General features: G+C 48.6%; 10 protein-coding genes and 2 non-coding genes across 15 annotated transcripts; 4 read left to right on the top strand and 8 right to left on the bottom strand.

Annotated features, from left to right (window-relative positions):
• Positions 1-130: 130 nt before the first annotated feature.
• Positions 131-1,714, bottom strand: FOIG_04014 (uncharacterized protein). Its single transcript, XM_031202062.1, has 2 exons — positions 1,337-1,714; positions 131-1,264 (listed from the first exon to the last, which is right to left on the bottom strand). Exons 1-2 carry the CDS (start codon positions 1,445-1,447, stop codon positions 353-355), a joined length of 1,023 nt encoding a protein of 340 aa, XP_031067509.1. The 5' UTR covers positions 1,448-1,714; the 3' UTR covers positions 131-352.
• Positions 1,715-2,067: 353 nt separating this feature from the next.
• On the top strand, positions 2,068-4,441 carry FOIG_04013 (uncharacterized protein). Its single transcript, XM_031202061.1, has one exon. The coding sequence runs from the start codon at positions 2,090-2,092 to the stop codon at positions 4,139-4,141; it is 2,052 nt and encodes a 683-aa protein (XP_031067508.1). The 5' UTR covers positions 2,068-2,089; the 3' UTR covers positions 4,142-4,441.
• Positions 4,442-5,556: 1,115 nt separating this feature from the next.
• Positions 5,557-7,935, top strand: FOIG_04012 (uncharacterized protein). Of its 4 annotated transcripts, XM_031202058.1 has the most exons (4): positions 5,557-5,649; positions 5,757-6,287; positions 6,389-6,971; positions 7,021-7,591. In XM_031202058.1, exons 2-4 carry the CDS (start codon positions 6,072-6,074, stop codon positions 7,407-7,409), a joined length of 1,188 nt encoding a protein of 395 aa, XP_031067505.1. In that variant the 5' UTR covers positions 5,557-5,649; positions 5,757-6,071; the 3' UTR covers positions 7,410-7,591. The 4 variants fall into 4 exon arrangements, with proteins under 4 accessions (XP_031067505.1, XP_031067504.1, XP_031067506.1 ...); XM_031202057.1 differs by having other exon boundaries at positions 5,557-6,287; positions 7,021-7,935; XM_031202059.1 differs by having other exon boundaries at positions 5,557-6,971; positions 7,021-7,935.
• Positions 7,936-8,082: 147 nt separating this feature from the next.
• On the top strand, positions 8,083-10,464 carry FOIG_04011 (uncharacterized protein). Its single transcript, XM_031202056.1, has 4 exons — positions 8,083-8,675; positions 8,751-9,178; positions 9,229-9,787; positions 9,835-10,464. The coding sequence occupies exons 1-4, from the start codon at positions 8,386-8,388 to the stop codon at positions 10,313-10,315; spliced, it is 1,758 nt and encodes a 585-aa protein (XP_031067503.1). The 5' UTR covers positions 8,083-8,385; the 3' UTR covers positions 10,316-10,464.
• A 127-nt stretch (positions 10,465-10,591) lies between these two features.
• Positions 10,592-10,678, bottom strand: FOIG_04010. The gene has a single exon. It is a non-coding gene; the product is annotated as a tRNA-Gln (tRNA).
• A 74-nt stretch (positions 10,679-10,752) lies between these two features.
• On the bottom strand, positions 10,753-10,838 carry FOIG_04009. The gene has a single exon. It is a non-coding gene; the product is annotated as a tRNA-Gln (tRNA).
• A 212-nt stretch (positions 10,839-11,050) lies between these two features.
• On the bottom strand, positions 11,051-11,623 carry FOIG_04008 (uncharacterized protein; the record flags this gene model as incomplete). Its single annotated transcript, XM_031202055.1, has 2 exons — positions 11,051-11,093; positions 11,241-11,623. 2 exons carry the CDS (start codon positions 11,621-11,623, stop codon positions 11,051-11,053), a joined length of 426 nt encoding a protein of 141 aa, XP_031067502.1.
• Positions 11,624-12,148: 525 nt separating this feature from the next.
• Positions 12,149-12,876, bottom strand: FOIG_04007 (uncharacterized protein). Its single transcript, XM_031202054.1, has one exon. The coding sequence runs from the start codon at positions 12,828-12,830 to the stop codon at positions 12,372-12,374; it is 459 nt and encodes a 152-aa protein (XP_031067501.1). The 5' UTR covers positions 12,831-12,876; the 3' UTR covers positions 12,149-12,371.
• Positions 12,877-13,091: 215 nt separating this feature from the next.
• FOIG_04006 (uncharacterized protein) lies at positions 13,092-15,258 on the bottom strand (the record flags this gene model as incomplete). The annotated part of the gene is made up of 4 exons (XM_031202053.1): positions 13,092-13,772; positions 13,830-14,306; positions 14,358-15,040; positions 15,093-15,258. 4 exons carry the CDS (start codon positions 15,256-15,258, stop codon positions 13,092-13,094), a joined length of 2,007 nt encoding a protein of 668 aa, XP_031067500.1.
• A 693-nt stretch (positions 15,259-15,951) lies between these two features.
• Positions 15,952-16,723, bottom strand: FOIG_04005 (uncharacterized protein; the record flags this gene model as incomplete). Its single annotated transcript, XM_031202052.1, has 2 exons — positions 15,952-16,383; positions 16,439-16,723. The coding sequence occupies 2 exons, from the start codon at positions 16,721-16,723 to the stop codon at positions 15,952-15,954; spliced, it is 717 nt and encodes a 238-aa protein (XP_031067499.1).
• Positions 16,724-17,272: 549 nt separating this feature from the next.
• FOIG_04004 (uncharacterized protein) lies at positions 17,273-19,050 on the top strand (the record flags this gene model as incomplete). Its single annotated transcript, XM_031202051.1, has 2 exons — positions 17,273-18,502; positions 18,559-19,050. The coding sequence occupies 2 exons, from the start codon at positions 17,273-17,275 to the stop codon at positions 19,048-19,050; spliced, it is 1,722 nt and encodes a 573-aa protein (XP_031067498.1).
• Positions 19,051-19,353: 303 nt separating this feature from the next.
• Positions 19,354-20,962, bottom strand: FOIG_04003 (uncharacterized protein; the record flags this gene model as incomplete). The annotated part of the gene is made up of 1 exon (XM_031202050.1): positions 19,354-20,962. One exon carries the CDS (start codon positions 20,960-20,962, stop codon positions 19,382-19,384), a length of 1,581 nt encoding a protein of 526 aa, XP_031067497.1. The 3' UTR covers positions 19,354-19,381.
• Positions 20,963-21,212: the final 250 nt, after the last annotated feature.

Genomic DNA, 21,212 nt, shown 5'->3' with positions numbered 1-21,212 from the left:
CCACCAGCCTCAGAGGCTCAGCGGAACATGCAGCGTTCAACCTCTCACATACACCAATCAACCCACAGCCTTGTCAGGATAATTGGATGAGCCGTGAAACCATACGTCACTCATCGCTTGGCAAGTGAGCCGAGGCATATTCGTATCTGCACTTCATTTACCGCTTCTGTCCCAACCTGGCAGAAACATAATCTATTCTCACGGAGCGAGGAAACTTCCGTCCTTCAATATTGCTCCGTTCCTGGAGTTGCTTAGTGTGACGGACTTCACTGGGCCTCCATGATTACGACTATGTGATGTAACGGTGCAAGAGAACTTGGCTGTTATATGCAGTATTTCATCTCGTAACGCCCTACTTCTTAGGGTTATTGACAGGTGTTATGGGCGATCCGGTCTTGAAAAAAGCCTTGATATTCTCAAAAGCCTCCAGCTCTCCTCTCTGGAACGCTAGGTCTGTCAAACCACCAGCATGAGGCTGAACAACGACTTTATCACTTGTTCTGAAGTAATCATTCAGGTCAGGCTCATTCAGAAAGACATCCAATCCAGCACGTGTAATCTTTCCACTTTCCAAGGCTTCGATGAGGGCATCTTCATCGATTATAGCCCCACGTGCTGTGTTGACAATGAAAGCACCATCTTTCATGGCCGCAAATTCTTTGGTTGAAATAAGGTTCTCGGTTTCCTTATTCAAAGGACAGTTGACCGAGACGACATCCGACTCGGAGAGTAAGCCGTGCAAAGATGAGCAGTACGTAGCGTTATACTTTGCTTCTTCCTCTGCGTCCAACTGTCGACGGTTATAGTACTTGATGTGCATGTTGAAAGCCGCTGCTCTCTTGGCGAGATACTTTCCAATAGCACCCATACCTATGATCCCGAGCGTCATGCCCGAAGGATCTCTACTTGGAACAACAGGACCTCTCCAGTTACCCTCACGTACTGAACGCTCACCGCGAGATGTATCTCTTACAACCGCTAAGATAAGAAAGAGAGCCATGTCAGCGGTAGCCTCAGCGACGGCATCAACGCTGTTGCAGAGCCAAATTCCCTCTTCAGTCAACCAATCGACATTGAAATCGTCGTAGCCGGCCGCTGCTGAGGTAATGATCTTGCAGTCAGGAGCGAGATGTTGGAAGATCTGTTGAAAGGGACGGTAAGGAGCTCTGCCCATTCTGATAACGAATGCGTCGATTGGGCCTTTTTGCTCGAGCATCAGAGGCAGCTTCTCTAAGGCTTCTTGGAGGCTATCAGCTTCAAGGACCTATATATCAGCTGATTAGCTTTCTGGTAAGTGTAAGCGGGTAGAAGATTCATGGTGACTATTTTAACTAACATCATAATCAAAATCCTTCTCGAAGTCTTCGATGTACTCATCACTGATGAATTCGGGTCTTCCGAGAGCGACTACGCGGGGTTTCCGCTCTGGGCTGATTACTGATGCCATGCTCGGCCAAAGGCTCTCTGACTGGCGAATTTTGCAAGAATAACTCAAGAATTAGTTCTTTCTGTTTCCCAAAGCTTCCGACGAGATGAGGTATAACCTGCGAGCGCTGAGCGTGCAAGTTAAGAGTCACGAGGTTGTTCAATTTGAGGCTGAAGTGGAGATGCCACCGGCATCCAGAATATATGCCGATCCAAGTTGCAGGCTACGAATAATGCCCATTCTACTCCAAAAAATGTAAGAGATATACGGAGTTGACGAAGACTTATAGAAAATAAATTTTGCAACGGTCATAAGTGTATATGCGGGTTAATTTATAACCGCCAGCCTTTTATCGAAAGCCTAAACTTGTCCTATCTGAACTTTCGATCACAATGAGAAGTTTCCTCAGATTGCCTGGTCTATTCTCGAGTTCCCTAAGTATTTCTATTTATCATGAAAATATGTCTTATGTTTTGTTGCCTTCAAAGCTGTTTTTACACTTCACCTTCATAGCCCAGTCCTATGTAAGACGCCAAGTCAGCCTCATGAGGGGTCATCCAGCCTATCTTGCACAGCCCAGCGGATTCAAAATCTCGATCATCTCACCTATGATCGCTTTTACCTTTTCTTTATGAATTCAACTATCATTAATTCTTAAGAAAAATGTCTGCAAGCCGCCTATATGCACCTCTGGATCGGTCACGGCGAGAAATCCGCCTTATCGAGATTCTCTCCACCAAACCGAAAATTGTCTGCAACCTTACCACCGTATCGTTAGACGAAGATCCAGAATTTAGCGCGATATCGTATCTATGGGGTGACATAGGAAAGATCAAACCAATCAGTGTCAACGGCGCTGAACTATTCACTACCCCAAGTCTTGCAAATGCACTGGAATATGCGCCTTATCACTGGAAGAATGCATTTCCCGAAAGAGAACCCAAGTCATGCCGGCTTTGGGCAGATGCACTCTGCATCAACCAAGACGATGATCTTGAAAAGGGGCATCAAGTGCAGCTGATGAGGTTTATTTATCCCGCCGCAGAGATTGTGTTTTCCTGTCTGGATATAGAAGCTTCACAGTCGGATGTCCGTCTCACATTCAAGGCTTGCGAAACGCTTGCCAAATCTGCCCTTGAACGTGGCCTTGTTCGTCCGCCCTACGAGTTCTATTCTGACGTCGAAGAAAACGATGGAAAAGATTTGGATTGGCTTCTACAGCATCCGTTATTGGACGAAAAGTATCCAATCAACTCTCAGGAGTTCAGTGAAGCGGAGCAGGCCATGTCACGAACATTACGACTGAGATACTGGGAGCGAGCTTGGATTTTCCAAGAGTTGGTGCTTTCGAAGCGAGTCGTTGTAATCCATCAGCTTGAATCAATCAACCTGAAACTCTTGCTGGATGCACAATCTTGCGTTCAGCTTCTCAAAGAAGCGGCAGTGGAATCAAAGTCGAGCCGAGCCCACCAGTACTTCTGGCATTCGTACTGGGGGATCTTCTCGACGCCAAGACAAGTAGAATGGGCACGAGCGTGTGTTCATGCAGGAACAAATGCTGACGAAACTATACTTGGAGATATGCGGAGCTTTCTTCCTCTTGTTGGCGGCGAATATGGTGCCAAGGACCCAAAAGATCACGTTTACGCCTTACTTGGAGTAACAACTCTCGACATCGAGCCAGATTATACCAGCAAGACTCCCGTTGCGTCAATATATATTGCAGTATGCGCGGAGATTCTAAAATCGCAACCCATGCGGGAAGGCTGGCCGCTTTGCTTTCTTTCAGGAGCAGGTCTCGCACACCAGGGGGAACACCAGGAATATGAATTGCCGTCTTGGGTGTACAACTTCCCCGAGGCGTTCAGCGCAACTAAGTCACTCCAGCGGCTGTTCAGAGGCTATGATGAGCCAAATTACGACAATGGGCAAGAGTGGAACAACGTGGAAGCAGCGAGTATTCGTGGATATAGTTTGACCTGTTCTGCAGTATTTTTTCACACCGTCATTGATTCAAGTCCGACTTTGTATGAATCGCAGCATACGTGGTTGAACTTTGTCTCAGCTGTTTTCAGAATGATACACCAGCCCATCAGGAATGCAGAAGGCTCTCATCCACTTTGGACACTCGCCCGAGCTTTCGGGGCCGAAGAGTTTCATGCAGATGTATGGGAAACACCTACTGTCACTCGACTGATTCGAATATTTCAATATCTCCTATTTCTCTGCCACGTATCGATCAAAGATGACGAAACACCTGAAGCCAATACAGCCAAGAAGGCCGAAGCAGTTGCAGACGATATTCTGGACAAGTTGGCCGAAATCGTCTCGAAACAAGAGAACAAACAAGCGGAAGAAGATTGTAGCAGAAACGAAAATAACATACAGAACTGTCAGGAATTCATATCTCAGATAAGAGATAAAGACTCGTTTTGGAAAGACATCGACGAGCAACGAGTCCAACCAGATATCAGTGCACTTTTGAAGTTGGAGCCAACAATCGGTCTCACAGAGAGTGGCGAGTTTGTCGTGCTTCCACGTGTGGCAGAGATAGGAGACCAAGTGGTACTAATTCCAGGACATTGGCAGCTCTCATTGGTACGGAAAGTGAACAACCACTTTGTCCACGTCGGGGACTGCTGGTCTTCCAGACCAATGCAAGAAGTCGCGGAACTGGCCCGCGCAAAAGAAATGAAAGTGATAGAGATACGGTGATGCAAGTCAGATTGCAGAATGTTCTACGTACAGTACGCGTGGATCCCTGAGCACACCATCTTCTGTGTCCTCGACACGAATTGCCCTGCAAGGCCAAGCTATTACATGGCACTAGGTAGTAGGCATAGCCACTGGTTCCTTAGCTTCACAACGATTGATAAGGGGTAGCACTCCAGCGCATCAGGTATCAGATAGTTTCAAGGCTTAGGTCACTCTGAGGCAAATGCCAGTTTTGATATTAATTAAATCGCAACAAGCTTAGACCAGATTCACATGAACAACTCAATAAGGTGCCACGTAATGGGGATCACTGCCCATCCGGCCGTGCTTGCCGAAGTGCAAAGACCCCCTGTTTTCAAGCTTGTACGAGAAGAGCAGCTGGTTTTCCCAAGTCGAATGCGGCTGGAATTTTAGCATGAAGCTAGTGATTCAGGAGGACAGGAGCTTTCTTCCAGGATGATGATCCCATCCAATCAGAGGCGTCAGCATTGGCATGCTTTTGTATATCCGAATGGCAAAAAGGTATATGATTGCTTTTTTGCTGGGCGCTTTTTATTTATTTATCGTGGTTTCAGTTGGTACGAGATCTGGGTCAAAATGGCACGATTCAAAAGGTCAAAACTCCGAGCCAAGAATCGCGGGTGTGCGGGCGCCTCCGGGTTGCCGTTTGGCTAAAGAGCGGGAGCCCTGGGGGTTAGCCACTTCGGGGGATAGACTGACGGGTTACTTTTTTTGGTGGCGGGAGGGAAATTTTCTGGTCTGTTATGTAAGGGAGGAAGAGTTTTTTCGCTTGTAATAAAAAGGAATGGATTGTTACATAATAAAGCTGTTTGGCTTGTGAAGTTACTCGACTCATGAAACTGAAGACTACGGGCATCTAGACTTCAGAAGCAAAGAATGTTGACGGTCTTGGAGGGCTGAGAAGAAGTCTTGGCAACTGCCAGGAACCATTTCGACGAACCAACTGAGTTATCCGAGCAACCAATGGCATGACATTGTTCAAGGCTCGAAGATATCAAATCGACGTCCCAGCGAGTTGGATGGCCGTCGTACCGAATATCCAGAGGCACAGCATCCGCAGCGTTACATTGTGTAACCGAGGTTTGATGCCATCCAAGGATATCCCATGTCCCGCAACCCGCAGGGGTTCTGGGTAATTGGTTCCGTACCCACGGCTCAGGTACCAAGAATTTAGAGTTTCACAAATGAAAATGCAAGACTGACACCATCGCAACAGAGACAGCTCTCATCTGTTGGTTCAGCTGAGCTGAGATTCTTTCAATGTAGATCACTTTCCAATTCCAATCAAAGATATGAGAGATTTCCTTGATCAGGTTCGCGCGCCAAAAAAAACTAAATCTGCATCTCAAAACTCTGCTCCCAAGCCATTGTGTCATATCTCCCCTAGGTGCCATCGCGCAGCCACCACAGAACTAAACTCCTTCTAGACCTCGACTGCATTTCCCAACACACCACTTTTTTGCAGTTCCAAAGTGCCGAAACAGAAAGTGGGTGGGATAATTTGCGATTCCAGAAAGGAAGAAAACTCTGTATCAGTGACAGGGACAGACAAGCACGATAATAATAATGATCCGCTAACTGTGAACGTCCGTAGCTTCCGCACGGGTCAGCTGTTCCGTTTCCGAGTCTACCTCTTCCTCCTCTCTCCCACTCGGTCGCGGTCACCCTGTGGAGTTGCATTACAGTCCGAATCCTTTTAGTTCGAAGGGGAGAAAGCAGGAAACGTTAGGTTCCATCCATTAGGTAGTAAATTAATAGGCTTGGCTTTGTATAAGGAGTTTAACTCACCCTCGATCGAGATTTTACGGTTTCCTCTAGTTTCTTGCTCTAATAAACAAAGATTTGATGGTGTAGAAACCGTCTCTTTCATGGAGAAGAGAGTCTAGATCTACGCTCCATCTCGTTCGCTATGACGGACCCAAAAGTCGCCCAGGCTATTGCCGATGGACGAGTCCCCAAGGGAGTAACGGCGGCCTACCTCAACCAGTCCAAAGATGCACCCGCCATTGTGGGTATTATCTTGGTAACTTGTCTAACGAGTATTATTGTTCTTGGCCGTCTTGCATCACGAGCATTCCTCATCCGACGATTTGGCCTCGATGATTCTCTGACTTTGGTATCATGGGTAAGTCCTTTTTCTTTTATTCTCCGTCACTGGACCCCATCGCGGGTGTCGATCCCTCCCCACTGGTGTAACATCGTCAAGAAAACTGACAGATCGGTTAGCTTTGCTTGGTAGTATTCGTTGGCCTGTGCATCAAGCTCATCCAGCTGGGTTCTGGGCGACATTTCGACTATATCCAATATGTTCTCGACATGCCGACGATTGAATACACCGAAGTTCTCGACTTTGGCGCCCATATTGTCTATACGGTCGCGCTGTTGTTCTGCCGAATGTCCGGTTTGGCGTTCTACCATCGACTCTGCGCTGTTCACGACCGTCTTCGACTCTCCATCAAGATCGTGCTTGGCATTTTGATCGCTGGATTCTTACCGCAAGTTTTCCTTATTGTGTTTCATTGTACGCCTGTTACGGGACTTTGGCCATATGAGTGGCAGCCTGATTTTGACAAGTATACTTGCTTGCAATGGGGATTGGTCTATAGCGTCAATTCGTCGGTGTCGCTGGTCTGCGACTTGTTGCTGTTTGGTATCCCAATCGTGATGCTTCGAGTGTTGGAGATGCCGAGGAAGCGAAAAATCCAATTGGGATGCATTCTTTTGCCTGGTATTAGTGTCATTGCCATCTCTATTACACGGCTGGTGTTTGTCATTGAAGGGCAATGGAACGCCGACATGTCTTGGGCTTGTAGGTCAATCACATATCGGCAACTGATCCCTTGTCTAACACCTCACAGATAACCCAATGCTTGCCATCGAAGTCAGTGAAATCGGCGCCACCCTCATCGCCCTCTCAGTCCCAGGCGTAAAGCCCCTGTTCGACAAGTTCATTCTCCGACGAGACATCAGCCAGGGCGAGAGCACAGGAAAGTCACGATACGCACAGCAACACAGTTCCAAGGGCGGCACAGCATTGCGATCACTGCACTTCCGTCCCGAACACGATGTCCTCACCAGTCGCGACACGTCTGCCGAGGGGATCAAGACGTATCGCACGAAGAATGTCTCGGCGGATAATACGAGTGAGAACAGTGCGGATGGCATTTTGGTGCAGGTGGATTTTAGGATAAAGGAGGATACGCAAGACTCGAAAAGTGGGAGCGATGCTGGACGGTCGTGGAAATAATGGAATGGTCTCTTTGATGTGTTATGTATAAGTAAACTTTTTGGGATGGATTGCAAGCGATGACATTCAGGAAGGCAATGATCGGGCGGCTTTATTCTTCTTCTGCATGAATACTCTTTACGAGACGGTGATATCAAATTCGCCTGAAGTTTTACTCATTTTCCGTGGCTCTTGTCTGCCGTGAAGAAACCTTAGGACCTTTACCCTAAGCGATGAAAATGTTTAGACAATCTGGCCTAAGCTTAGAGGACTCTTTACTGAGTTTATTTTGCCATCCTCTTTTAAAAGTCTCAAATTTTCTTGCTCCTTGAGGTCTGCTTCTTGTGATGTTCGGTTCCTGAACCCTCCCGACACGCTGGGTGCACCCAGCTGTCACCATCCTCCCATGCACAATACATGCACGTCAAATCCCACTTCTAGAAGGATTCATCTCTTCTTTCGTAACAGAAACAAATTCACCTTCCATATTCATTTCATCTTCTCCATCAAACACGGCATCAACGACCCGAATATGAAGAGCCATTATCAATCTGCGCGACTTTTCGAGCCTGACAATGTCTCGATCGAGTTTAGGCCTACCGTAAACCACAATCCACTAAATTCTTTAGCGGCGCAGTCCGCTAAAAGCTTCAGGGTCCCCTCCCCGGCTTGCCCCCCCGCCAGTCCGGCTTGACTGATCCGTGGTAATCTTTCCAAAGATGCGAGGGAACAAGTGACATGACATGGGCAATTGAATGCAAGGCCATGACATGACATTTTCTGGTTAGTTCAGTTGACGTTGTCTAGCGGCCGAATGTGCTCCCGCAGCCTCCGTCTTCGCCGACTCCAAGTTCGCCGCTGGGGCACCCTTGTAGGAGTAATTAATGTGCATAACTTACCTTACCTGTCTAGGGAATAAACAAAACAGCTTCTATTCCCTCCCTCTCTTCACTCTGAACATCACAGCCTTTCTGTTGCTCATCAAATCCCATTCACCATGAAGCTTCTCGGGTTGTCGTTGGCCACGGGCCTCATCGCACAGGGCGTGAGCGCTACACCTAAGCAGTCCAAGAATGAGCCTCTGTTCGCGATCCAGCCCAACATGATTCCCTTGGAGAAGAATGCCGGATCGCCTGATTTGTTCCCCATGCCTGATTGCAATGGCTTCAAGCTTGAGGAGGCTACTTTTACAGAGATGCAAGATGCTATGAAGGCTGGCAAGCTCACTTCTGTTCAGCTTGTGACTTGCTACCTCATGCGCACGTATCAGACTAAGGAGTACCTCAAGTAAGTTTTCTGAGATGGCAAATTGCATGGTCAATTGATGCAATTGGTGCCTTGAACATAACTAACATTGCGCAGCTCTGTTCTCCAGGTCAACCCCGACGCCTTCGCCATCGCAGCAGAGCGCGACGCCGAGCGCGCAAAGGGTAAATGCCGAGGTCCTCTGCACGGCATTCCCTTTACCGTCAAGGACAACATCGCCACCAAGGACAGTCTCGAGACCACCGCCGGCAGCTGGGCGCTCCTCGGCAACGTCGTCCCCCGCGATGCGCACGTCGTCAAGAAGCTCCGCGACGCCGGCGCCGTCCTCTTCGGCAAGGCTGCTCTCAGCGAGTGGGCTGATATGCGCAGCAACGATTACTCTGAGGGTTACTCTGCGCGCGGTGGTCAGGTTCGCAGCGCTTACAACTTGACTGTTAACCCTGGCGGTAGCTCTTCTGGTAGTGGTGTTGGTGTCGGTGCTAATGTGATTGCGTTTTCGCTTGGTACCGAGACTGATGGTAGTGGTGAGTTTTACTGAATCTGAATGCTGTGGATTGCGCTGATGGTGTCGCAGTTATCAACCCCGCCAACCGCAATGCCCTCGTTGGCATCAAGCCCACTGTTGGTCTCACTTCTCGCGCCGGTGTCATTCCCGAGAGTGAGCACCAGGACTCTGTTGGCTGCTTCGCCAAAAATGTCAAGGATGCTGCTCTTGTTCTTGACGCCATCTACGGCGTTGACAAGCGCGACAACTACACTGAGGGTCAGAAGAACAAGACCCCCAAGGGCGGTTATGCGCAGTACCTTACCGACAAGAAGGCTCTCAAGGGTGCTACCTTTGGTCTTCCCTGGAAGAGCTTCTGGGCCCTTGCCGATGAGGACATGCAGTCTCAGCTTCTCGAGCTCGTTGACCTGATCAAGTCTGCTGGCGCCACCATCATCAATGGCACTGAGATCACCAACTACGAGACCATTGTCAGCCCTGATGGATGGAACTGGGATTACGGTACTACTCGGGGCTTCCCCAACGAGTCTGAGTACACCTACATCAAGGTCGACTTCTACCGCAACATCGAGACCTACCTGAGCGAGGTCAAGAACACCAACGTCCGCAACCTTGAGGACATCGTCAAGTGAGCCCACCGCATCTCAATTGTCTGAGCATTACTAACGGTTTCAGGTTCAACAAGCAGTACGACGGTGTTGAGGGTGGCTACCCGTATAAGAACGGCAAGGGTATTCCCGCTTTCGCCTCCGGCCAAGACGGTTTCCTCGCCTCTCTCAAGTCCAAGGGCGTCCAAGACGAAACATACTGGCAAGCCCTCGAGTTCTGCCAAACCTCTTGCCGCAAGGGTATCAACGACGCTCTCACGTACAAGGGCAAGAAGCTCTCCGGTCTTCTCGTCCCTCCCCAAGTTGCTCAGGCTCCTCAGATCGCTGCCCAGGCCGGTTACCCCGTCATCACCATCCCCGGCGGTTACGCCAAGGACTCTGGAATGCCTTTCGGTCTCGGAATCATGCAGACTGCGTGGGCTGAAGCTGAGCTTGTCAAGTGGGCTAGCGCAATTGAGGATCTTCAGCGATCTACTGATGCTCCCTCAAAGCGTCGTCTCCCTAAGTTCCTTGGATACCTTGAGCGCAACGTTCCCGTGCCCTTTTAAGCCGCAAGCCAATTGATGCGCATTTTAGATCGTATATAATAGTAGATAGCAATACGTAACTTTTAATGATATTATGGCTGAAGCCTCATTCAATGCTGTACGGTCGCGATCGGACTTATGTAACAGAGATTCCATGCCAGCACCAAGCTGGAAGCTCTCGATAACGCGCTCGAGAGAAGTTGAGCACCCACGTTCATGGAACAGGAGAGAGTTCAGTTCTGCAAAAAGATTTAGACGCGAAGAAAAAAAGACAGAATGACGGACAGTCAAAAGGTGAGGTCCTACCCGGGTTCGAACCGGGGACTTCGGAAGAATTTGAATGGTGATCAAAATCCAACGTCCTAACCACTAGACTATAGGACCTTCGGTGAAATAGTAGGCTTCAAACGGAGTTTAACACCCAAGCTCCTCCACACTGGGACAATTGGCAAAAAGCGAGGTCCTACCCGGGTTCGAACCGGGGTCTTCGGAAGGCTTCTGAAGGTATCAAAATCCGACGTCATTACCACTAAACTATAGGACCAGACGATGGAAAGGCGTCAAGATGTGGTGTTTATATACGCCACCCTTACGTTTTCGCGTCTCCAGACCGAGCATCGCTGGTGTTATCTACTTAACTTTAATACATTTCAATTGGCAGCATGTCATGAAGGTAAATGGAACTCAGTTTTAGGTTTGGTTGCATCAAATGTCAAATAGACTCCGGTATAGATAATTGTCAATTATGCTCTCTGTCTACTGGTATACTCCGCGCTCCAGAGTCCTACTCCAGATCTGTCTATTCAGAATGTCAAAACTCCGGAAAAGCTACTTACCGTATCTTCTGTAGTTCGGCCATCAGGTATCCCAATCAATCCTTCTCAAAATCCTGTCCAGCCAAAGACGAGTCCTTAGACGTTATCAACACTCACCCCCAACAACTTACCCATAATAAGGCTCCTCCTGATCATAAGGCCGCATCTGGTACCAACCGTTTGCCTTGATTTGATCCTTCACAGACTTAGGGAGAACTTCGACTGGCTCGCGACGGAGAAAGCCCTCATCCTGAAGGCGCGCGACCAAGTTCTCAGGCATGGGAAGACGGACCCGGACGGTAAACTGCATAATGTCACCGACGACAGTGAAGGCGTTGCGGCCGTAGACAAGCTCGAGGCCATCACGGAGGCGATCTAGACCAAAGATCAGAGCCGGGTTGATGGTGTGCTCGTAGGTGTCGCGGCCGCGACGGTTATTATCACGGTCAAGACTGTCGCTGCGATTACGACTGTCACTGCGGTTGCGGTTGCGGTTGGGCATCTCAAGGACCATGATTGCGGTTGAAGTAAAGTGGATGACGGGAAAGGCGAATCGGGATGAAGATGCTCGTGTAAATGCTGAAGGCTGAAGGCTGAAGGCTGAAGGTGAGTATGCAGTGATGTTGACAGGTTGTGTGATAGCAGTTAATGGAAATCTCAATGTGAGTGTTGGTAAGGGGGAAAAAAAGACTTGAAGGGGACGAAACGAAAAGGTGCAATATATATGATGAAAAAAGAGTGGAAGTGGTCTCCTGTTGCGTTACTGTTCTGCAGCTTCACTCTTGAGTTGGCACTGGCACAGGTCTTTGGATTCAATCAGAGACTCTCTTCTATGTACCAGACATTCACTGATGATATGTGAATGGCCGTATCTACAACGAACATGGTGTAGCTAGATGACAGTGGTATTAGCGGTCACATAAGGAGACAAAATCAATGATATTTGTGCAAATGATCGATTACTGCATACAATATCCAACAACAGCAGAATATGAAAGGTGCTCTCTTGGACCATGGTGTTCCAGACAATTCGTAGGCTCGAATTCAGAACATGAAGGAAAAGGTCGAAGAAGCTCTCACCCATTCTATGGATGCACCCAAGAATATGACGCCTAGGTCCCTGGTTGTATGCTGCTGTTTGTTCGCAGAACCCTACTCTTGATCATCCAAACAACAATCTGACATTCGTCCAAAATATCAAGACATCCAATGCCATGACTCAAACCAGCAATGCAATAAGAAACCCATCTCATCGTCAGCATTCAAGCCGTCTTTCCCTTGTTTACACCACCAACTCCAACCCCAGCCAAGAACAAAGCCCTTACAACAGCAACCGATCCAGTGAACAGATAGTTCCCCCAGTCTTGCCATCTGAACATAGAAAACTCAGAACGTCCCTGTTGCTTCATGCTGACAAAGACACTCAACAAGATCGCAATGTCTATGAGAAGCACGCCGCCAATGACGACTCTCCATACTTTGATATCGGAGCTAACTCTGAGAAGGACTGCCAGCATGATGGCGACAAACGCGTATAGTGCAGCGAGCTGGTGGAATAAGAAGGCCTGGTCTGGATTGTACGCAGACATGCTCAGTGGAATGAGGCCATCGAGAATGAATTCGGGGGTGACGATGAGAGCGTAGACGGTAGGGAGGACGGTCAATGGGTCAACCCAAGTGAACCAGATGCGGTAGAATTTATTGACGTTGAGTTCAGACATGGTAGCTACTTCGGCGGTTTCTTTCTTTCTGGTAAGATGAGACAAAATAATGGTTTTGAAGAGAGAATTTATAGGAAGCAAATCGTAACCTGTGGGGTAGCGTCAGCAGAGAAGCGAGACTAGATTGCGCATCACGTCTTATGTCAGCTGACAATCAGAATTCGGAGCATACCCATGTAAGTCTCTTACTCAAGAGACGATAATGATTAAGAAATGTCTTTCTGTTGTTTAAGCTGTTCCTATGCCGTGGATTTCACCTGCTTAAAGGATATGCGTGATGCTAGTGTCCAAGCTATCAGGGTTAAACCACCACTCAAGTACTCCAGTCCAGGGCATCTCCATCCAAGTAAATTCTCCCTCGGCCTCTGGAGGCGTGATACCCACGGCAGCTACATGTGGAGGTATCTGCGCGATCTTCCCCGGCCTTGTCCCAACAAATAGTCCTCTAGCACCGTCTGTTGTAAGCGGCGTCTCGGCCCAGTCAAACCGAAAGCACCCAACGCTAGCCTCACTGCCATCAGCGTACCGAAGCAATAGCCCGGCGACCTTCTGGTAGGGACTTTCAACCATACGGCTGTTCTCCAAGTCAAAGTGTCGAATCACGCCTGTGTCCTTCTCATTCTCGCTCTTACACACAATAACTTCTGTGACATTCTCAAGGGAGGAAGAAGAGTAGTGCAAAGTGTGAAGGGGGTTGAAGCGTGGCATGGCACCTAGTGGTGTTTGCCTCGGCGGAGAGGTTTCGGTATGGTTGTCTAGTAATCTTGGTGCAACTATCAGGGGAATTCCATGGTCTGAGGGAGAGAAGAAGACTCGAAGTGGACCGTTCGCGGATGTTCTTGCTACCAGGTCCCAGTGACGATGGTTCGAATATGGCGTGCATTGTCCATGATGGTCTGGGAACCCCCCGGCAACAGTCTTTCGACCTTTGCTCGTAACAAGCTTAGGTATCGTTAGCTGAGCGGCTCGTCAATGATCAACAGTGGGAGGATGTCCTACCGCAAGAGCTATGTCACTGCGTCTCTTGTATTTCTGCAATCCCCAAGGCGTCGATAGATGATATCGCAAACCGCCTTCACCTTGAGACGGGAGGGGTCGGGTCGTATCATATTTCTCGGACCCTCGTAGCCAGACCTCTTGAATGAACTCATCTTCTTGAATTGGGTAGTAGGTCCACTTGAGGAAACTTCGGTCTTCATACTCAGAGTGCTCATCCAATAGTGAAGCGTCGGTGCCGGGATGTCCCACGTTGCGATGGACACGAAGTGAGACCATCTCGTCATTGGCCCAACAGACGGAATATCCAGTTGTGCCAGGCTCATTGAAAGTCAGTGTTCTTAACCTGGCCTCAAGATCTCCTTCGCCCCAACCAGCATAGTAGAATGTCATCGAGTCGAGTTCAGACGGTGTTGCTGGATGAGGCCAAAGGACCTGAGGGTAAATGGAAGGAGTTAACAGTTCTCGAAGCTTGAGGCCCTGCGCATACGTAGTTAGCTTCTGGTGCACTAAATGGTCTCGAGGACTTACATCCCCATGGAAAGTAAGCGTTTGGCTGTTTGCTGATACTGTTTGCCAATAGGCCGGATGCATTGCGTCTAAGCTGAATTCGTTCGGGTTTGAAGTGATTCGCCTGATGCCGAGGTGATCGCTTGCAACGTAGAGGTTCGTAAAATCGGATGAAGGTATCAATGTCGTAGCTTGGCGGCCCACAATGCTGGAAGAGTTTGTGAGTGAACTGACATACTGCACACCATCCATTCTGACGGCTGTGATCAGAACTGGTAGCGACGGATCAGCAGACCACTCAGTCTTGCGATGCTGCAGAGAAAGCTCCGCTATGGTGTAAAGTCTGATCAACTCGTCGTCGTCGGACACGATATGCCAAAGTTCTGGCGACAGCTTGCCATATATTTTGCACAGGGCCCCCTCTATCAATTCCCGAATACGACCTCCCCGTCTTTCATGGTTCAAAGAGACATGACGATAAGAGTGCTCGGTGACGAGGCGGTACTCGTGGAGAGGAGTTCCAAAAGGAGCGGCGATCTCAACGCATTCTGCATGGAAAGCGATGGCGAGTCCCTTGTTATGGGTGCAATATGGATAGACGCAGTGCCGGAAGGAAATGTTGAGAGACCTGTCGATGCAAAGAGGCGCATAGCATCTCTCGTAGTAGATATTGAACGGGGATGATACCTGATCATCTGGAGTCACTACAGTTGGTCAGCCAAGCCCCAGAGACACCACTCGATATCTTGAACTTACAAACAATTATCTTTTCTTTCTCTCCATTGATAGGGAAGCGGCAGAGGCGACAGAGACTCGCATCGACACATACTGGGTTTTGAAGCTGATTTTCGCCGGACATGTTTGATGAAAGAACGAAATCGCCTTCTGGTCCAACCTCCGTTGCCCCCAGAGGAAGAACCATGGTATTTCAGAGCGAATGTCACAAATTCATTGTGGAGGAGATTGAGTCCGAACGACTCCGAGGAGAAAAGACATTTTGAGTGCTGAAGTGAGGAGAGCTAAGACATAAGCTGAGGTGGTGACGTAGAACAACCAACCACGAGACCAGAAATCTGACAGCGAATCGGTATCTCCCGTCCTGGCAGTGGACTTTAACTCGTTGCTTCATTTCTTTTTTTTATTTTTAAAAGAATTTATTGTATTTCTATATTGGTTTACTAGTTACAATTCGACAAAAAGGGAACAAATATCGCTGTTCATGGTTCTTGAAGACTGTGTTATTTTCTGTAGCTACATTGTCTGTGAATCATCGTCTGAAGCTTGATGAAAAGAATGCAGTCGTTAATGTGTTCAAAACAAGATCTTGAGCCTACACAGTTCGTGTATCATCAACGCTTTACATTCTGTTCAGGCGCTCAACCTCTGCATCAATATCTAACTCTGGATAGTCTAAAGATCTCTTAGGACGTTCCAGCCGCGGCGCCCTCCGCCGTCTTGGGGGATGCTTCCTTTCCCAAATGTCTCTGTAAACCTTGTTAACTGGAATAGCATCTCCTGGGTCTATCCGAACCCTGTTTTCAGAGGTTGGTAAGATGGGGAGCGGACACTTGGCAATGGCGTCTTCGGTATCCGCTAAAAGAAATGATATCAAGGCTCACTGTTGAGCATCGATGAGCTGACAGACGCGGAAGGTGACTCTTTCGCGGGTACACTGAAAGTACACATTTGGTTCGTTGTCACCAGTCCATGCTTGCGAATGGTCAAAGAGTGCTACTCCGCCAAGAATGCGGTTTTCTGCCCAGTATCCAACAATGTCATCGATACCATTCGGATACCGGTTATGAGCTGTGAATTGAGTTAGCAATAAACATTGTCGGCCAAGGGGTAACGCGGCAAGGTGATCAAGAGGTCGCTCCCAGTTGGTGGTAGACTCAACATCATGGCCCGCGGTTGTAGCAGGATCATGGAAGTTCTCTTGCTGTGATAGGCGAACACCGATTTGATGGAGGGCGCACACAGTCACCTCAATAAGACGTAGATAAAAGGATCGAGAAGGAGGCTTCGTCTCTTGATACCGATTCAGTTTCTGTAAAAGATTAGAAGGCGCAACGAGTGATTAAGGGATCCTGAGGGTTCGATACCTCCAGATCAATCTTCACATCAGCCATGGCGAAGTTGGTGCGGAAGACTTTGGCCTTCTCAAGTGCCCCTGGGCAAAGCTCTTTGTGACTGTTGATGGGATGGCTAGGGTCGTATTTGCTGGAGTACTGGTCCCAAGCGACATCAGTGACAGGCAGGCCGTCAATAATCTGGGCGTAGGTGATGAGTGCGATGTCAGTGTCGAGAACATTGCGCACTGCTCTTGATAGTAACTCAAAGTGAACTCCTTCGAGTTGATCGAGCGGAACATATTCTGGAATGGCCATTTTACATAGGAAGGGATGGATGTCTTATGATGCTGTTCATATGAAGGTAAGGGCTGTTTATGTAGAACATCTGATTATTAGTACGGCATAGTACCTACGCACGGGTTACTCAGCCCCCTAGAGCGGGTGGGGGTTCGTTCTTTTTCAACCTCGACCAACAACAAGTGGCTCGGCTCGGCTGTGTCAACCTTGCTCTTGCAACCTCCATCAATTTCCTACTCTTATGCAGCGGGTTCGAACAAAACCAAACTCCTTCCACAATGGAAGAAATAGATCCCTGCTGTTGTCTCTGTGGGATTTACATCGCCCTCACACCATCGAACCGGAGCAGGTCGCTCTGGCTGGATCAATTTTACGTTGGTGAGCAAAAGTCGTGTCCATGAACGGAGATGCAGTAACTGACTATTCAAAGTTTACACTTTTGATAGAGAGGCAAATGCTCGTGCCTATCTCTCAACCGATGGATTTAGGGCTAGCCGACACCACTACATCGTTGTTGACCCTGCAGATGACAGATTCAACGACGGGAGGAGTATCAGGGTGATTCTCATGCCTTACGACTGTGAAAAGCCTTTCAGAGGTCCGTTACCCCCTGGCATGCTACCCGAAGCTTGGGGTTATCCTTTCCATGCCGCATGTTGGAAGATCTTGAACACTTTCGGCACTGTCGACCAGAAAGATCTTCAATCCATATTGAATCTCTGCCACTCAGCTCCTAAGCAACTTGGAATGCTCAACTGGGGCCATGATTATAGAGGACAAGCCTGTCATCGACTTCAAGTCGCTCCAGGCGAGGAGAACTTTCTAGCCTGGTCATACCGTCGCGACCCAGATGCCAATCCATACAGCATCGTTGAGCTAACGCAGATATTCGACAACCTCGCATCAAATATCTTCAACAACAACTTTACGGAATCCGAACCGTTGTCAAAGCTTCACCGGTTCACAGTTTGTGACCCGTTTCTCGGATTGCCCGCAGATATTCTTTTAGAACTTGTTAATCATTTGACCCTCTCAGAGGTCACTCTCATGAAGCGATCCTCACGAGCTTTCACCAATCTCGTACTGCCCAGTCGGTTTTGGAAGAACAGGTTTCGACTCGGACGAGAATTTGACTGCATTTTTGAGGCTAAAAAGCATACTGGTGGAAACTGGGAATCCATATACAGAGCGACAAACGCCTTGAAGTCTGATAGAAGGACTCGAAACGCTCTGCAACTGAGACGCCACGTTTGGGATTTCTCTTCTCCCATGTATAAGCTTCTCCAAAGTATGCGGCAAACTACTTGCGATGGACACCGCGTCCAGTCCATGTTCGAGCCAGATGCAATGCCAGCTGAGCTACTTGATCAAAAGAGCTGGTCCAATGTCAGTAGGACACTCAGTCCTCCCGGGAAACTGTTCCAGAGAGGATGCAGATTCTTCTATACTCGCATGCTGGTGTTGCCCAGCAACCCATCTGCTGTCTACGTATCGACAATTGACATCTTTGAGCGACGCTACGTATCCGGACTGAGATTCAGTGATGGTAACAGTAAAGACTTTACTATTGGCTTTCAACACCCCAGACAAGAGGAGCTCCTAGCCCAACAGGCAACAAGTATTCAGATCAAGGGCTTTGATGTTGCTTTTGATCAGCACGGAGTGAGGGGCATCTGCATACTTTTTGGTGATGGCACTCAATCTTATTGGGCTGGGGAGTACGAGAATATACCCAAGCGAAGGGTACAAGGTTACGCAGAAGAAGACACTGTTACCCATCTGATGGGCGGGTTTGATGTGAGTTATTGGGACCCCTTTGTTGGGAAGATCCCCCGACTGACCTTGAAATGCAGGCCGCGAAGCTAGTGATCATAGCTATCAACCGAGACCCACCATCCTGGGAACCAACGATGTCTACACTATGGTATCCCGAGATACCAACCCCCGACTTGCTTTTCCCAGGACTTGACGCCACTATAAACAACCCTTTCAGGCCCAGTTCGTCAGTTGAACAAGATCTACCGGCCTGTTTTGCGCTTTTCCCCAATGGTGATCCAGGCAAGCTCCGCAGGATCATCGTCAAGCATCGTGTCCATTCAAAGGATGTACTCAAGATTGAATATGTGAACATGGCCTCAATAGACAAGAGCCAAAGTGAACTCGGTTACAGACGCGCAGGTGGACGATACAGTACAGAGTACGACACCAGCCGCATTTATGTACAGAGTTTCCTTATCGATGGCCCAGGCGGAGAGCGTATCGAGAGTTTCAGTACGCTTTGGACTCACACACTCGTAGGATTTGAGGTGAGAAGGCGCTTCGTTGGCCCGACGAACAGAAACTGACAATCATATCTAGATAAAGACGAACAGGGGTCGAACTGCAGCATTTACCGGGGGAACGGGTATCGAGAATAAGGCCCCTATGTCATCACTAGCTTAGAATGCTGAAGAACATACAGTGGTTGGATTTTGGGCAACCATGGTAAGTCTCAATTGTTTTAGATGATACTTCGTGTGCTGATAATGTCAGGAAACGGACCCCGGTTTTACTGCCATGGGGCCTGTGCTTCGTTGATCTTGCGAACCTCGATTGTGAAGTCCATACAGTGATCTTCTACTATAGTAGCTGCGAGTCTGAAGTTACAAACTGTCTGAGTATAAAAATGTTCTGAGTTCAAGCATCGACGGGAAACAGGAGCGGATCCCTGATAAGCCGCTGCATATCTTCTGTCCTGATGTGGATAGAGACATCAACCCCATTGTCAGTCCAATACTTCGCCGGAGGACCAGGTGCTTCTTTTATCAACACATTTCCATCCATTTCCGGGACGACACCCTCAGCATAACGACACGTGGATTCAACCCCAAAGTCGATATCATATATCCCTGCTCGCGCCCAGGTCGTCACCAAGATATGCCGCCTACCCAAGAATGCTTGCCATATTCGTTGAGGAGACTTTTCAAAAGCTAGGCTGTGCAGATGAGTGGCCATGTTGGAGGGGTCAGAGATCGTCTTGAGTGTGTTGCGGACTTGAGTTGCCACTGTAGTTATGCTGGATGGGTTGGTAACTTCTGAGGCTGGGAGTTCAATATTCATCATCACGACTGGTGATCCCAGGAAGTCATTTTCGAGTTGAAAGGACGAGCGGACGCCGTAGACTAGATCGCAATGAATTGGATCTGTGTCGTTTTCGAGGCCACGAGCGCGAGCGATGCAGGACCAAATGTGAGATAGAATTGCATCGTGTTGACTTAGCTTCTGTAACGAGTTCTCGTTCGCCCTTTTCCAAAGACGTATCACCTGCGTTTGACTCAGGTGAACAACGTAGTTTGAAACGGGCCTGGCAACATTCCACTCGGCCCATGGCATTGGTTTGCCGACGGGCTCAAGGTCCTGTTCGTCAAAAGGTGAGGGGATCTTGAACGGCCAAGGGGGCGTTGAGTCTGGATGCCACCAGTCAAATCTATGCATTGGTAAACTTCTCGCTCGCTGTATGATATCCAGGTTTGGTTCGTCGGCATCTATGTCTCCACTCGCTTGGTTGTCGATGAGAAGAGGGTTGAAGAGTGGTGTTGAGCTAGGCAGAGCCTTTCCAAAACCTTCGCGACTTTCTTGAGCCCAGTGTTTGAGAAAAGCGAGAAGAGTCGTGGCGTCTGCGAGAGGATGCGCTCCATTGAAAGCAAGGACAAAGCCGCCGCAAGACAATTCGGTGATTTGAATGGCGAGAAGAGGAAAAAATTGCCCATTATCGTCCTCCACGACATCCTTCAGTGGCTGAGCAATCGTGACCGGCGCCATGAACTTCTGAAAGACACTGGAGTCGCACTTCCAGAAATATTGCTCAGATATCCTATCTGCGGGATATAAAGACTCAAGTGTAGCATCGCATTTGGCATGAACAAACTCCACGCCAGGATCATTATCGGTTCCATAATGCGCATAGAGACGTCCGAACCGTCGAGCATGAGGCGGAAACGACTTTGCTTCTGGCGGAACAGTGCCATCTGTTGATTTGACAGCCTTCAGATGGCCGCCCCATTGCGGATAGAACCAAAGAGTCCGAACCAGAGATTCACGTAGGTGGTAGGCCAAATTGAAGTTATCGCGAGCGGGTTTTTGAAAGAGCCATATGGCGCTAGCATTGGAGAAGTTGGCGGTTGTGCTGTCGAGGAGAGATAAAGGAATAGTTTGTTCGTGTGAGGCGGCAATGCTAAGGCGGTGAGATTCGACGACTGATATGTTGATGGCGGCCATGATTGATTTTGGAGGGTATCACAAATTCGACTGAACACATGTATGAGGGAAGCCACAGGAACAAAGGTCAGTTATAAATATTTCGCAGTTCAATGGTAGATTGGAGATCCACAATATCAGATCTGGAGCGTTCCGTTTTGGGATGACGAAGGATGATTCATTTCGGCGAGCCTAATTGAGTAACTGAGTGGAATTGACAAGCCAAGAAAAGAATTCTGAATGATAGGTGGCGGATCTCACCAAAACAATC

The sequence above is a fragment of the Fusarium odoratissimum genome (genome assembly GCF_000260195.1).
Source record: "Fusarium odoratissimum NRRL 54006 unplaced genomic scaffold supercont1.5, whole genome shotgun sequence".
Lineage (NCBI taxonomy): Eukaryota > Fungi > Ascomycota > Sordariomycetes > Hypocreales > Nectriaceae > Fusarium > Fusarium odoratissimum.
This window is presented reverse-complemented; position numbering and strand designations above follow the sequence as displayed.

Coding starts and splice junctions, on each gene's coding strand:
- FOIG_04007 (XM_031202054.1), bottom strand. CDS start 12,830: ATGTCTGAACTCAACGTCAATAAATTCTACCGCATCTGGTTCACTTGG.
- FOIG_04012 (XM_031202057.1), top strand. CDS start 6,072: ATGACGGACCCAAAAGTCGCCCAGGCTATTGCCGATGGACGAGTCCCC. Junction 6,288..6,388: donor CTCTGACTTTGGTATCATGG/GTAAGTCCTTTT, acceptor CAGATCGGTTAG/CTTTGCTTGGTAGTATTCGT. Junction 6,972..7,020: donor CGCCGACATGTCTTGGGCTT/GTAGGTCAATCA, acceptor AACACCTCACAG/ATAACCCAATGCTTGCCATC.
- FOIG_04014 (XM_031202062.1), bottom strand. CDS start 1,447: ATGGCATCAGTAATCAGCCCAGAGCGGAAACCCCGCGTAGTCGCTCTC. Junction 1,265..1,336: donor AGAAGGATTTTGATTATGAT/GTTAGTTAAAAT, acceptor GCTGATATATAG/GTCCTTGAAGCTGATAGCCT.
- FOIG_04011 (XM_031202056.1), top strand. CDS start 8,386: ATGAAGCTTCTCGGGTTGTCGTTGGCCACGGGCCTCATCGCACAGGGC. Junction 8,676..8,750: donor CAGACTAAGGAGTACCTCAA/GTAAGTTTTCTG, acceptor AACATTGCGCAG/CTCTGTTCTCCAGGTCAACC. Junction 9,788..9,834: donor AACCTTGAGGACATCGTCAA/GTGAGCCCACCG, acceptor TAACGGTTTCAG/GTTCAACAAGCAGTACGACG.
- FOIG_04013 (XM_031202061.1), top strand. CDS start 2,090: ATGTCTGCAAGCCGCCTATATGCACCTCTGGATCGGTCACGGCGAGAA.